The 14,165-nt window shown below is 44.0% G+C and overlaps 1 protein-coding gene across 8 annotated transcripts in view; it reads left to right on the forward strand.

Moving 5' to 3' along the window:
• DOCK3 (dedicator of cytokinesis 3) overlaps nucleotides 1–14,165 on the forward strand; it is a 603,350-nt gene that overhangs the window by 534,253 nt on the left and 54,932 nt on the right. For all 8 annotated transcript variants that reach the window (XM_050957666.1, XM_050957672.1, XM_050957667.1 and 5 more), the window contains 2 exons: nucleotides 336–429; nucleotides 1,364–1,512. In XM_050957666.1, coding sequence (XP_050813623.1) covers nucleotides 336–429; nucleotides 1,364–1,512 — 243 coding nt within the window. The remainder of the gene's footprint in view (nucleotides 1–335; nucleotides 430–1,363; nucleotides 1,513–14,165) is intronic.

The raw sequence follows: 14,165 nt of genomic DNA on the forward strand, positions 1-14,165 counted from the left end.
TGCAGAGGGAATGAATCACCAGTACGTATTTGTGGGCATTCACTCTCTTGTACCTTGCTCTTTCACACTCATATTTATGTGGATACAATGGGCCTGATTATTTTCTCCTTTGCACTCATGTTAAGTCCAGCATAACTTCATTGAAATTAGTGGAGTTACTCCTCATTTACACCAGTTTAAATTAATGCAGTATTGGGCCCAATCTTTCATATTATTAATGCACTTTCTTCATATTATATTCAGTTTCTATTAGCTGCCTGGAAGTAGGGGGTTATTTTACACTGAAAAAGTATCTCAAGATTGTTTCTGAATATTAATTTTCAACTCTTTTTCAGAACTTTTATAAATCTGAAATTAACAAGGAAGAGATGTATATCCGCTACATCCACAAGCTGTGTGACATGCACTTACAGGCTGAGAACTACACTGGTTAGTAATGAATGAGGAGGCTTTCTTCAGGGTCTGTTAGAAAGCAGGCCAGAAGTGTTGAGTCTCCCAGCATTCTCTTAGAATATTCATCAAAGACTTTTCTAGGAATGTTTGTGAAGATCAGCTACTGCAGTTAGAAGAGTTAGAAGCCCTGTTGTTTCATATTCCTAATCAACTTGCTTTGATGCCCTTTAAGAAACAGACCAGTTTGTAAATTTAGAAACCTAATGAAGAGGTTGATTTTGAAACAGTACATCAAGGAAAAAGGGTGTTGAAGGGACCTTGTGGATGGTAGCCCTTTGCTAATGTTCGGTATTGGCAGAATCCACGTGTTAGTCATGTATCTTGTTCAGGAGGTGTTTATAAGCGAGGGAGAAAACCTAAGGAGAAATGAATCATAAAAGCATTAGCAGTCTGATATGTTGCTATGTTTATATCTCAGTTGAAATATGAGAATCTATTTTTAAATTATATACATCTGCACAACTTTGGGGAACTTGGAGGAAGTTAGAAAGATGACTTTGAAGGGGAAAGTACAAACATTAGTAAGGTGCTTTTTCCATTTCAGAGAACATTCATCAAGAAAGTGTAATTGGCGCTACAGTTAGATAGCAGTTGCAAAAACCCATCATGTTAGCTCCCTATTCCCTGTCCAGATGACAGGAGTCCAACACGTTTTCCACTGAATGACCAGGACATGTCATCTTTGTAATGCTGCAGCATGAAGTTGTTGATCCACTGACCAAGTAGCTTCCATCTCTCAGATGTTTCAGAAAGGGGATCTTAGTTTTCAAGCACTTTGTTCCCCACTGGGTTATTCTGTAGGTAAATTTCAGATCATGATTTGGTTGACAAATCCAAGTGCAAATCAAACCCATTAATTGTATTTATTTGTCGTAATTCACTCAGTCTTCACTGATTGTTGTTCTAACAGAGGCTGCATTTACATTGCTTCTGTACTGTGAGCTACTTCAGTGGGAAGACAGACCTCTGCGAGAGTTCTTGCACTACCCATCACAGACAGAGTGGCAACGTAAGGAGGGGCTATGCCGGAAGATTATCCACTACTTCAACAAAGGGAAGGTATGCCAACTACTGCTCTCCTCCAACATCTTCCCTCTGTTTCCCTGACTTGCTTTTTTCCCTCCCAACCCATCTTTTCAATTAAGTAGTATATTAAAAAATCTTATGCTGTGATAAGTGGACCTTCAGCATTGTAGACTAAACAGCAGATAGCTAGAGAGTAGCTGAGAAAATGAGTGGGGATAAAACATAAAACTCAGAACTAGATGAGTTAGATCCAGAAAAAAGAATCCAACAAATTCCTGCACCTTCTATCCAAATTCTGAATCAGTTGGACTGATAAAGAACTCTGTGAATTTCAGTTGCTTTATTTCCAAAAAGTCTCTCTTTGTAGAAAGTTCTGAAAATTTCCACTTATATGTATTGTGATTCATGTTAAGGTTTGGTTATTTTCTGACCTGCAAGGTTAAATATGAATGGTCAGTGGAATTTAAGACTAATCCTCCTCACCTCAGCTGTTGTTTTACTCCCAGGTTTGGGGTTCCAATTGGACTCCATTATCCATTCACTGCCTCAGAACAAAATGCAACAACTTGCAAACGTCACTTATTTGACATATCTTTCCCACAGTAAATAAACAAATTTTAAAACTACTGTACTGATATATGAGCTATGATCCCTTATGTTATGATACTTCGGGATGGTTTCATTAGGTGAGTCTTAGAAGGTATTTATACAATTTTGTAAAAATTAAAGACCAGATTATCCCCCTGTCTACAGTATCTCCATTCTCTAAAACCTCCCGAGTCTTAGCTCCATAGAGCAAGACTAGCAGAATTCCCTGAGTTTTAAAGATTTTTTATTGCTGGCAGGGGTTTTTTCACCCAGGAGGGCAGTGGCTGCAGCATAAAGCACAAACACCTCTGCACCATACAGAGAATGGGATTAATATTTCATTTAGTTCCTCGTTGGCCACGGTCAGTGAAGGAGCTGTACTTTGGCAAAGACACATACTACATATATCTATAATGGGAAAAATCTATCCTCAATTTACTGGGGGAAGGGAATGGCGTATTTACAAGTAATTTGTTACATTAACAAAGAAATACTTTGTTCTCAGGGTAGTGTTCTTGTATAGTAAAACTGACTATCACCCCCTCTATAAAGCTTCAGATATTCTCAGTATTTAGCCAACTACATTCCACAGATTTATCAACTTCAGCTTGTATCTCAGGACTACCTCATTAGGCAAAGAGTACGGAGAGCATATATATAAAATAGTGTATTCTCTAACTATTAAAGGTTAATAAAGTCTTGTTTGACACGTTATCAGTTGTATGAGACAATATAACAAAAGTACTACTGGTTCTTGCACTATTATGTTTCTACTGTTCTTCCAGATGGACATTTATGGGGTTGTCTGCTGTATGTTTGCTTCCTTTTACCTTAGACAGTAACTGAATCACTGAATTAGCCTCCCAAAACAAGTATTTTTTTTCCTGGGTATGTAGCTCAGTTTTTCTAGACACAGGAGTAGAACTGAAATGCCTTGAGCAGTAAAATTATTTTGACACTATTCAGCACGTTTTTCCATTGCTATGTAGCAGGGCTCAGGTCAGGGAATAGCAGAATTTTGCAGCTATCAATTTCTGTTAGCTCTTTTTTTCTGGGCAGCCAGAAGAAGCCTTTCTCTGCCTCTACAACCAATGGCTGCTATTGTGCTGCTTGCTGTAATTTGTTCTATCTGTCCTTTATAAGGGTTTCCTTAGCAGCATTCTAGGGGTGAGATTCTTACCCCGTTCTAGCCTCTTAACACTTTGTAAAAGGTCTGCAGTAGCATAAAGGAGATCTAAAACCCCTGAATATAGCTGGAGGAGAATTCCTCCAGCACAGAAATTGAGGAAGACTACAGCTATGGGCCGTTTTCTGAGGACCCCCTCGCAACCATTGACAAGAAGGGCATGCCAGGGCTGGGCTGAGGACAGGAGGGGTGTTTCAGGACAGGGCCACATCTCATAGCACTAAGTGATTGTGGGTGGTGCTGCTGCCCATAAGCAGCCCTTACATAACTGTCTAAGTTATGTCAGGAGCCACTTCAGCCCATGGAGCAGCCCAGAATTGCCACATTAACACCCACCCAGGCTGCAGAAAAGATGTTTTTTGTTCCATTACTTCCACTCTGTCCTTAATGGGTTTATATCTCTAGAAGCCAGTAGCGCTAAGATTTTAAGCACTGGCTTGATTTTTTCTGTCTAATTTGCAATTTGTGCAAAAACCTTGTTTTAACAGATTTTTTTAAATCTCAAGGATCTCAGTCAACGTTTTGTCTTATAAAACTCCTTGTGTATCATTTTCACATATGAAGATTTCAACTTGCTCTCAGTAAATGTGAATTCTAGTGATTCCGCCTTATTTCTCAGTATTAAAATACTTCATCTCGGCTTGACTGCATCTTATCTGCATTCTTTGACAATGATTCTAGCAGCTTCCAGGTTGTAACCTCTCCAGTTGCAGCAGAGCTTGAGGAAGAAGAAGGGAATTCAGTAAAGTTGCCAGCTTCTTGCTGGCAGACATTTTTTGTCCATTTCTCTGTCTTTTTTGTTCTTCCCTGAGGTACAGTTAACTAGCCAGGGTCAGAAATGTAACCTTTATACTGGAAATCAAGATTTAAGAGATTTTATTTGCTGTTCTCAGACCCAAATATTCATTGACAGCACCTTAAAAGCTACTGAGACTTTTAGTTTACAGACAGTGAATGGAACAGACTAAATGTGATTCATTCTCTTGGTGGATAGAGATTTAGAATTAAGCTGCATTTTGCATCAAGTCCACTGCTAGGCCCCATCATTAGCAATATTTACCAGCCTAATGAAGCCAATCCTGTTTGTGACATCTCAGTGTACATTCTTCTCCCTTACTGTTTTGAGCAGGGGTGCACAAAGCCAGATTTTCAAAAGAGTGCATGTTCAAATGCCCAGAACCCACAACTGGAGCTCAGCTGACATTTGTGCTCCAAAATAAGTAGCCAAGTTTCCAAAAGAGTTCAGCATATTGAGTTCTGAGGTCTTCTGAAAATCTGCCCCCAATTGTGCATGCTGAGCACTTTTGAAAATCTGCCACATAAATCCACTGCAGCTTATGTAAATGTTGCAATTTGTGAATTTTGAGATTTGCTTTATAAGTGCCTCCTGAGTGTGTTTGGTGTTAATCAGTGTAGAACTGCTGGCACCATAGAGCAAGGTTGTAATAAGGGGGTAGATGAGAGATGCTCAGCAAGTGAAGGAGGCTGTAAAAGATGAAAACAGATCAGGCACAAGGTGAGTGGAGGATCAAGGTCCGATGAAGAAGTCATGGTGAGAAGAGAGAAAGAGGAATGACATCATAGAGAGGACAGGAACTTGCACAGGGCCTACAGCTAGAACTCAGATCTTTGATTATATAAAATTACAGATGAGTCTCATTTAAGTCATAGATTTTAATCAAGGGGATCTAATGTTTCAAGGGTAACTTCCATGTGCGATATTGCCAGAATCCTTGAGTGGAATTACAGCACCACACTTCAGTTGTCTGTTTATTCTCTCTATATCCTTTTCAAATCTACACTCTCTGTCTTCCTTTCTCTCTTCTGTAAAAGATGGAGACAGTAGTCATATCCTGGAGTTTTCCTCCCTGGTTTCTCAATTTGTAGCTACAAAATGTTCACCCAGTGCAATAGAATATCTCCATGTTGAAATGTAACCAAAAGAGAGAGCTTCATTTAGGATGACATGTGTAATATCAAAGTACATTTGACAGAGCTGGTAGAAATAATGAAAACTGCAATAAAATTATAATAGCATTCAGATCACAGGAAAAAAGGGAACATGCAAGCAGGAGGGGAAGACATCTATAGGGTCAAGTCAGAGGAATAGCTTCCATTTTTTCACTGTCCTCTGTCTAAAACTAGACACTAGACATTCATATAAGCTTCAGTTGTAACATCCCAGTTGGATCTCTGAATCTCTGGATTCAGAAAACGACTCTTACTCCTTTCAAACTGCTTTAGAATTCATTTTTCAGTTCTGTTCTTTTAGATAAATCCAGAATATCTGAGGAGGCAAATGGTCCATACATTGACATTTAAAAATGTTTGTGTGATAAATAAAAAATAAATGCCATTTGGATGGCAAATATAAACCCTTAACCATGTAATGTTTGAAAAGGAAATTTTTGGCCTGTAAGTATGTATCAGTTCATTTGAATTGGAAACTCACAGCAAAGATGCTATTGTTATGAGATCATAAAGCCTGAGTGATATTCTGAGCACCCAAGCAACTGGTCTTCCAGCTGGTTTCCTGTTATGTTGTTGACTATCTAAATATAACTCATGTCCTCAGTGCAAAAGATTTTCATCATTTAAAGCTATATATATTACCAGAACAACCAAAAAAGACCCTGAAAAAGCTGATGCAAAAAATCTTATATTCGTTTTTGCCATTCACAAAAGCTGCAGAAATTTAGGATGGTTATTTTTGTTTTTTTAATTCTTGGATTTATGCTTTCTTTTCTAAATGTTCCCAAGATCTCACTTACCATGTTTTGAGCTTCTTCAAATAAAAGATACAGCATCTCTCAGTTCTTCTTCGAGTGCTGTCCCTCTGGGTGCTCCACTCTAGGTGACGGTGCGTCCCGGCGCCATTGATCGGAGATCTTCGGTAGCAAGGCCTGGCCAGGACTCACATGCTCAGCTGCTGTCTCGAGGTCTCGTTAGAGTCTGCTTGAGAGCGCGCGTCCCGCGTCCCTTTTAGTTCCTTCTCAACTGTCCTCGGCTGAAGACGGGACTTGGGGCAGTGCTGATCCTCTTCCCAGGTCTCTGAAGGAAACAATTACAAAGAATATAGAAATAGTTAGTTGTAACATCCCAGTTGTTTCCCCTACCTTAGAACAGTTACTTAGTTTTTTAAAAAAAACAACATCTTTTTTCCCTCAAGCTTGTCTCCCGCGGAGACACTCTCCCCCGGCATTCCTAGTTCAATAATGCCAGGGGCTTCAGGATTCAAGAAATGTGCTTCCTGTCAGGACTATGTCAAGGTCTGATGGACTTCCACATTGTGTGAAGTGCCTTGGCGAGACACAAGTCCCTGCCAAGTGTGTCCATTGCACGAGCCTCAAAACGGGCTCGTCATGACAGGGACCTGCGGCTGAAAATGCTTCTCATGCAGAAATCCCTGCAGCCACTTCTGGAGATGGCAATGTCAAACCCTCTCCCTCACACTCCTCCGCCAGGTCCGAACCAATTGGGAGCATGGCTTCACCCTCTCAGGCAAAGAGGCAAGAAGTCCAACTGTCTCCAAGCAGAGACTTTCACAAGGGTAAAGGGTCTCCTGCGAGATCCTTACCCTCAGTACTGACAGCACCGAAGGCAGGTGCCTCCGACCATCCCAGCACCTCAGCCATGGCTCCCACGGAGTGCAGAGGCAGGGACCCGACTTCCTGTGCCAGGAAGGTCTCCTTGGCACTGAAAATAGACCTGGTGCCGACAGCGCACTTTGCCCTGGTGCTGAAAAGAACGTCGGCACCATGCCTGCCTGCTGTTCAGATAGCAGCAGTGGTCCTCCCACAGAGCGCCTAGAAGAGACCCATGGCACTGGGAAAAGCCAAAAAAAAGTCTGTGCACGCCTTTGAGCACAGATTGCGCGCAGCGGAGTCAGAGCCTAGGGAACAGCAACAACAGTTCCTGAGTCAGGACAACCTTTCAGTGGCACCTGAGCCTAACTCTCCGCTCCTGGACACACAGTGCTCACTCTGTTACCAGCCGCTCTCCCCACCTGACCTGGCTACCTTTATTGACAGCAAGCCTGATATGCAGCAGCAGGTGAAGTTCTCCCCACCTGCCTCTCCTCCTCCACTGGAATCTTTTGCACCTCAGGTCATGGCTTACAACCACCGGCCTCAGTTTCCCTACTTCGCCCCCCCCCCGTGGGTGGCACCTAACTTTCTTTTCTGATGCCTTGGCCTCATTGGTATCCGTGGCCAGCTCCTACTGCCACTCGCCCTCATGTTTCTTCCACCAGACCACAAGCTCCTTCCTCATCTCTGTCTCTATCTCCGTCTACTTCTAGAGCACCTGAACTCCCCTCTGAAGAGGTGGGCTATGGACCATACCCTGATTCGCCAATTCCTCACTCTCCATCGGTTCCAGATGGAGTCCTCATGCCTCTGCCTCCACAGAATGTGGACGACTTCTAACAGTTCCAGGAATTTTCAAGAGGGTGGCATTCAGCCAAGACATCCCTTTAGAGGAGGTCCAGGAGACACAACACAAACTCTTCAAAATCTTCCAACCCTCTGCGCTCTCAAAGATTGCGCTTCCCATAAATGAAGCACTTCTAGAACCAGCTGACACTCGCTGGCAGACCCAAGCCTCTATCTTACCAACTTGCAAAAAGGCTGAACGTAAATATTATGTTCCTGCTAAGGATGTAGACTTTTTATTCTTCCATCCACAACCAAATTCTCTTGTAGTGGATGCAGCGACTACCGGACCACCCCACAGGACAAGGACCTCAAATGCCTTGACATCTTGGGCCACAAGGTTTATACCTCCTCCATTCTGCAATTCAGAATTGCAAACTATCCCACCCTACTTGCAAGTTACGACTTTGATAACTACAATAAACTCTTTGATTTTACCTGCCATATTCCAGAGGACAGGAGAGCAGACTTTAAGTCAGTCCTTGTCAAGGGCCAATTGGTCTCCAGAATGGCCCTACAAGCATCTCTGGACATGGCAGATACAGCTGCCTACACTACTGCAACTGCAATGGTTATGCACAGATCTTCCTGACTCTCTACATCCGGTATCCCCAAAGACCTGCAGACCAAAGTGGAGGACCTCCCCTTTGATAAAGACAAACTCTTTTCCAAGAAAACCGACAAAGTCCTTCACATGAAAGTCCTTCACCATGAAAACCGAAAAAGTCCTTCACCATGAAAGATTCTAGAGCAATCCTGCAGACCCTGGGCATCTACCCATCCCTTCCCAGGAGACAACGGTATCACCAGCCTCAGAACAGACCATGTGATATACCCAAGAATCGCCCTAGACTTCCTAGGCGCAAACAAAACCAAGCGCAAACAGCTACCTCCCACCCATCGGGAAATAAACAACAATTTTGAAGCGTTGGTCGAGGATCTGCATGACCACCTCTTGACTCGACCACCTACTTGCCCATTTGGCCACTGCCTCCAGGTTTTGCACCATGCCTTGCAGCAGTTATACAGGACCGTTGGGTCCTGGAAATAGTTCAGTCCGGTTACTGTATCCCTTTTATATCCTATGCTCCTATCCTTCCCTTTTCAGGGACCCCTTTCATGAACACCTGCTTCGCGTAGAAGTGGCTCATCTTCTACATATAGGAGCAGTGGAATCTGTGTCGACACAACATCGAGGAAAAGGGTTCTACTCCCACTACTTTCTGACCCAGAAAAAGACTGGGGGATGAAGGCCTATACTAGACCTACGCTGACTGAACAAATTCGTAAGGGTACAGAAATTCAAGATGGTACACTGGGCACAATAATACCTGCGCTGGAACAAAGGGACTGGTTCACAGCCCTCGACCTACAGGACACCTATTTTCATATATCCATTCATCCAGCCCCCAGACACTTCCTGTGGTTCACAATCGATCATGACCATTTCCAATACAGGGTACTCCATTTCGGACTCTCCACAGCACCAAGAGTATTCTCCAAGATCCTAGCCATAGCCATGGCCCACCTCCACAGACACGGGATCATACATTTCCCCTACCTAGACGATTGCCTCATCAAGGGCAACTCATACGATGAGATGCTACAAGCTACCCATTTCACCATTTCCCTCTTCCACAACTTGGGCCTGCAAATAAACGTCCAAAAATCCACCCTGACAGCTACACAGCAGATCAAATTCATTGGAACTCACCTGGACTGAATTCGAACCAGAGCCTCACTCCCAGACAACAGATTCCTCACTATTATACATCTCGTACGTACGCTCTCTGTTTGTCCCAGGATACAGGCAAGAATGTGCCTACAGCTCCTTGGCCACATGGCTGCCACCACCTTCATGGTCAAGTACACCAGGCTGCACATGAGATATCTTCAGGGCTGGCTCAACTCAAACTACAAACACAGCAGGCACAGCCTCTGCATGCTGTTAACTCCTCCAGCAACATACTAGCTTCCCTGCAATGGTGGACAAGACCAGAGAACCTTTGCATGGGCGTTCCCTTTAAAAAAAAATCCCCCACGCTCATGCTCACCACGGACGCTTCCCTGATCAGTTGGGGAGTGCATCTGGAAGGACACACAGCACAAGGCCACTGGTCCACGCCAGAGACATGTCTACACATAAATCTCCTAGAGCTCAGAGCAGTGAGACGATTGCACTCCCTATGCATAGAAGCCATCCAATTGTAGAATTGGTGCATACAACACCACATACAAATTATTGCATCGTACCTACCCAGCTGTCACAACACTACCGTCAACACACTCCGCAGACACTTCTCCAAAGAACATGAATGGGAATTGCACCCTGCGATACTACAACAGCTCTTCTCCCAATGGGGCACCCCATCAGTAGACCTCTTTGCCACAACCCAGAATTGCAAATGTCACCTATTTTGCTCCAGAGCAGGATTCGGGACTGCATCCCCAGGAGACGCCTTCCTCATCCCATGGAACAGCTCTCTCACGTACGCCTTTCCACCGATCCCTCTGATACACAGGGTCCTGCGCAAGATCAGAGACAAGGCCCGGATCATACTCATTGCCCCAGCTTGGCCGAGACAGATATGGTATCCTTACCTGCTCCACATGTCTGCTCATCCTCCACGGACTCTCCCCAACAGACCAGATCTGCTTTCTCAGGACAACGGACGAATTCTTCAGTCTCAGCTCCAGAAACTCCACCTGACAGCGTTGTTCCTTCATGGTTTCTGACCCACGAATTAGCCTGTTCTGAGCAAGTCCAATATGTCCTGCTGCATAGTAGAAAAGACTCCACTCGTAAAACTTACCTGGAGAAGTGGAAGCGCTTCTCCTTGTGGTGCTCAAATAAACACTTATCACCTCATATTGTGACCCATCGTAGACTACCTCCTGAAACTAAAATAGGACGGACTCTCACTCAGCTCCATTAGAGTACACCTTCCATGATTCGTTAGAAGGCTATTCACTCTTTTCCCACTCCATCATAAAATACTTTCTCACGGGCCTACAAAATCTCTACCCTGAGATTTATCCATCAGGAGCTGCATGGAATCTCAGTCTCGTTCTTCATGGTCTTATGAAGCCTCCATTCGAGCCCTTACCTACCTCATCTCTTCTTCATATGTCCATATGGAAGGTAGCTTTTTTGGTTGCTATAACATCAGCAAGTAGGGTAAGGGAAATAAGCCCCCTGATGGCCTACCCTCCCTACACAGCCTTCTCTAAAGACAAAGTTACCCTGCGACCACATCTTAAATTTCTCCCTAAGGTGGTGTCCACCTTCCACCTTAACCAACCAATATACTTACCTACATTCTATCCCAAACTTCATGACTCTGCACGAGGCGACTCTGCATATCCTGGATGTCAGACGAGCAATTGCCTTCTATTTAGACAGGACTAAACCATTTCGTAAGTCTTTACGCCTATTTGTCTCCACTACCGAGAGATCAAAGGGTGCAGCTATTTCTAAACAATGCATTTCCAAGTGGATCTCTGATTGCATCAAATCCTGTTACCGCATTCAGAATGCTCAACCGCTCGAAGGCATCAGAACTCATTCTACTAGAGCCATGTCAATATCCGTTGCCTTCCTCCATAATGTACCCATTCCTGATATCTGTAAGGCGGCCACGTAGTCATCTGAACACACATTTACCAAACACTATGCTATCACGCAGGATACCACGGCAGACACCATACAGTAGGCCATACAGTATTGTCTACAGTACTCACTGCCACAACTCCAGAGTCCCACCAGCCATAGGGGGTACTGCTTCACATTCACCTGGAGTGGAGCACCCACAGGGACAGCACTCAAAGAAGAAGAGAAAGTTACTCACCTTGCAGTAACGGAGGTTCTTCAAGATGTGCGTCCCTGTGGGTGCTCCACTCCCCGCCCTCCTCCCCTCTACTTTGTAGTACTATTCTGACCTCTCCATGGTAGAGAAGGAACTGAGGGGGGCGTGGGACGCGCGTGCTCAGGCAGACTCTAATGAGACTGCAAGACAGCAGCTGAGTGTGTGCGTCCCGGCCAGGCATTGCTACCAAAGATCTCCGATCAACAGCACTGGGACGCACCGTCACCTGGAGCGGAGCACCCAAAGGGACACACATCTCAAAGAACCTCGGTTACTGCAAGGTGAGTAACTTTCTCTTTTGTGACAACTAACGTTTTATTTCTGTTATTTACATGACAGTGATTTGTAAACCAGTTAAAACTTCCTAAATAAATAGATATAATGTAAAGAAAATAAACTGAATGTAAGTGCCTACAGTGCTCCCTTGCTATAGACCTGTTTGGAGAATCAGTCATGTTGTATTATAAAGAGGTCTTCCGTGGTATTGAGGGTGAGAGAGCAGAAATGGTAGAGGAGACATTTAGGAGAGCCTTATAAAGAGAGGTATGATATACTGTATCAAGTGGTGTGGGAGTTCATTTTTTAAATAAAGGTGCATATAGCAAGAAAAACGTCATCCACATTCATTACTACTGGTCTGATAGGGTATGTCTACTCTGCAGTAAAACACCTGTGGCTGACTCATGTCAGCAGACTTGGGCCCAAGGGGCTCAGGCTGCAGGGCAATAAAACTGCAGTGTACACATCTGGGCTTGGGCTGGAGCCCAGGCTCCAGGACCCTTCCCCCTTGCAGGGTTGCAGAGCCTGGGCTCCAACTCAAACCCAAACATTAATACTGCAATTTTATATCCCCACACCACAAGCCCAAGTCACCTAACAGTGGCCAGCTGCAGGTGTTTTATTGCAGTTTAGACATATCCTTAATTACTATTAAAAAAATGGTAGGGTCAGATTCTGATTGCCATATTTACATTAATGTTGCTCTCAATGTAGTATTCTCCTATTTGCAACATTTGAAGTATCTATTTATAGTTGTTAGTCTAATAGTGAGAAGCAATCCATGCCCAAAGAGCTTATAATCTAAATAGGCAAGATAGACAAGGGTTGAGAGACATCAATTTATGAAGCCCTCATCATCATAGTATCTGAGCATCTCCCAAAGTTTAAAAGAAGTAACAAAAAAATCCTTCTCTCTCTTTTCTTCCCTGCCTGTGGAAGTAAATGTTTGAATAGTCACCAGAATTTCATTGTGGGACCGTGGATATACTGTATGGAAGAACTCAATTAGGGAAGGCTAAGGTGAAGAAATGAGTTTTGCATTTAGTTCTGAACATACTGAGGTTAGCGATTATAGTTATATCCCTTGGCAATGAGTTCAATAGTATAGGCCCAATTCCTATGCAAGTTCTGGTTTTCAAGTTATTGACCCTAGGGGTGCTCCACAATAGGATGTGTATGCACATGTGCACTCTTGACCAGATGCTTTAATTAGCAGTGTCCACAGGTCTGTTCTATGCATTATACACCTTGTGCTCCAGTGTGAGGGCATCTAGGGAGGGGCAGACCCATTGCCACTCCAGTTCCTTCTCAACTGCCATTGGCTCAAGATAGATCACTGGGGTGCCTGCTGCTGCTCTAAGAGTATTTGTTCTTCTTGTTTTGATTTGTTTAGAGTTTTTTTTTAGTTTTAGTTTTGAAGTACAAGTTTGTGCTTTCAGGGCGGTTCTCCCACCTCAAGCTTTCTTTGTTGCTCGTGGCACTATCTATCTGGGTTATGCCAAGGACTGTAGATTTCAAACCCTGCCAGACTTGCCACAGATCTTTCCCCCTCGGTGACAGGCACTCCAGCTGTGTCCGGTGCCTTGGAGGGTCACATAACCCATCAAATTGCAAGGTCATTACAGAGTTCAAAAGCAGATCTTGCAAACGGAGGTAGGATAGATTGACACCCCTCCTAATGGAGCACTCCCTGAGGCCTAGGGGATCCAAATCCTCTTCCATTCATTAGCTTAGCCTCTCAGGCATCACCGGTGGTACTTCCTGAACTCTAGAGGCAGTTTCAGAAAAGAAGCATTCAAAGAAGAGAAAATCCCATTCCCTGAAGAAAGACTTCAGAAGGGGTAAGGTCCCCTCTTAAAGCTGGACTCAAGGAGACCACGCATCCTATTATAGCAGGGGTGGGCAAACTTTTTGGCCCAAGAGCCACATCTGGATATGGAAATTGTATAGCGGGCGTTGAATAAGAACATAAGAATGGCCATACCGAGTCAGACCAAAGGTCCATCTAGCCCAGTATCTATCTATCGACAGTGGCCAATGCCAGGTGTCCCAGAGGGAGTGAACCTAACAGACAATGATCAAGTGATCTCTCTCCTGCCATCCATCTCCATCCTCTGACAAACAGAGGCTAGGGACACCATTCCTTACCCATCCTGGCCAATAGCCATTTATGGACTTAACCACCATGAATTTATCCAGTTCTCTTTTAAACGCTGTTATAGTCGTAGCCTTCACAACCTCCTCAGGTAAGGAGTTCCACAAGTTGACTGTGCACTCCATGAAGAAGAACTGCATGAAGAAGAACGGAGGTAGGATAGATTGACGCGCCTCTTA

Source organism: Gopherus flavomarginatus, chromosome 6 (genome assembly GCF_025201925.1).
Source record: "Gopherus flavomarginatus isolate rGopFla2 chromosome 6, rGopFla2.mat.asm, whole genome shotgun sequence".
Lineage (NCBI taxonomy): Eukaryota > Metazoa > Chordata > Testudines > Testudinidae > Gopherus > Gopherus flavomarginatus.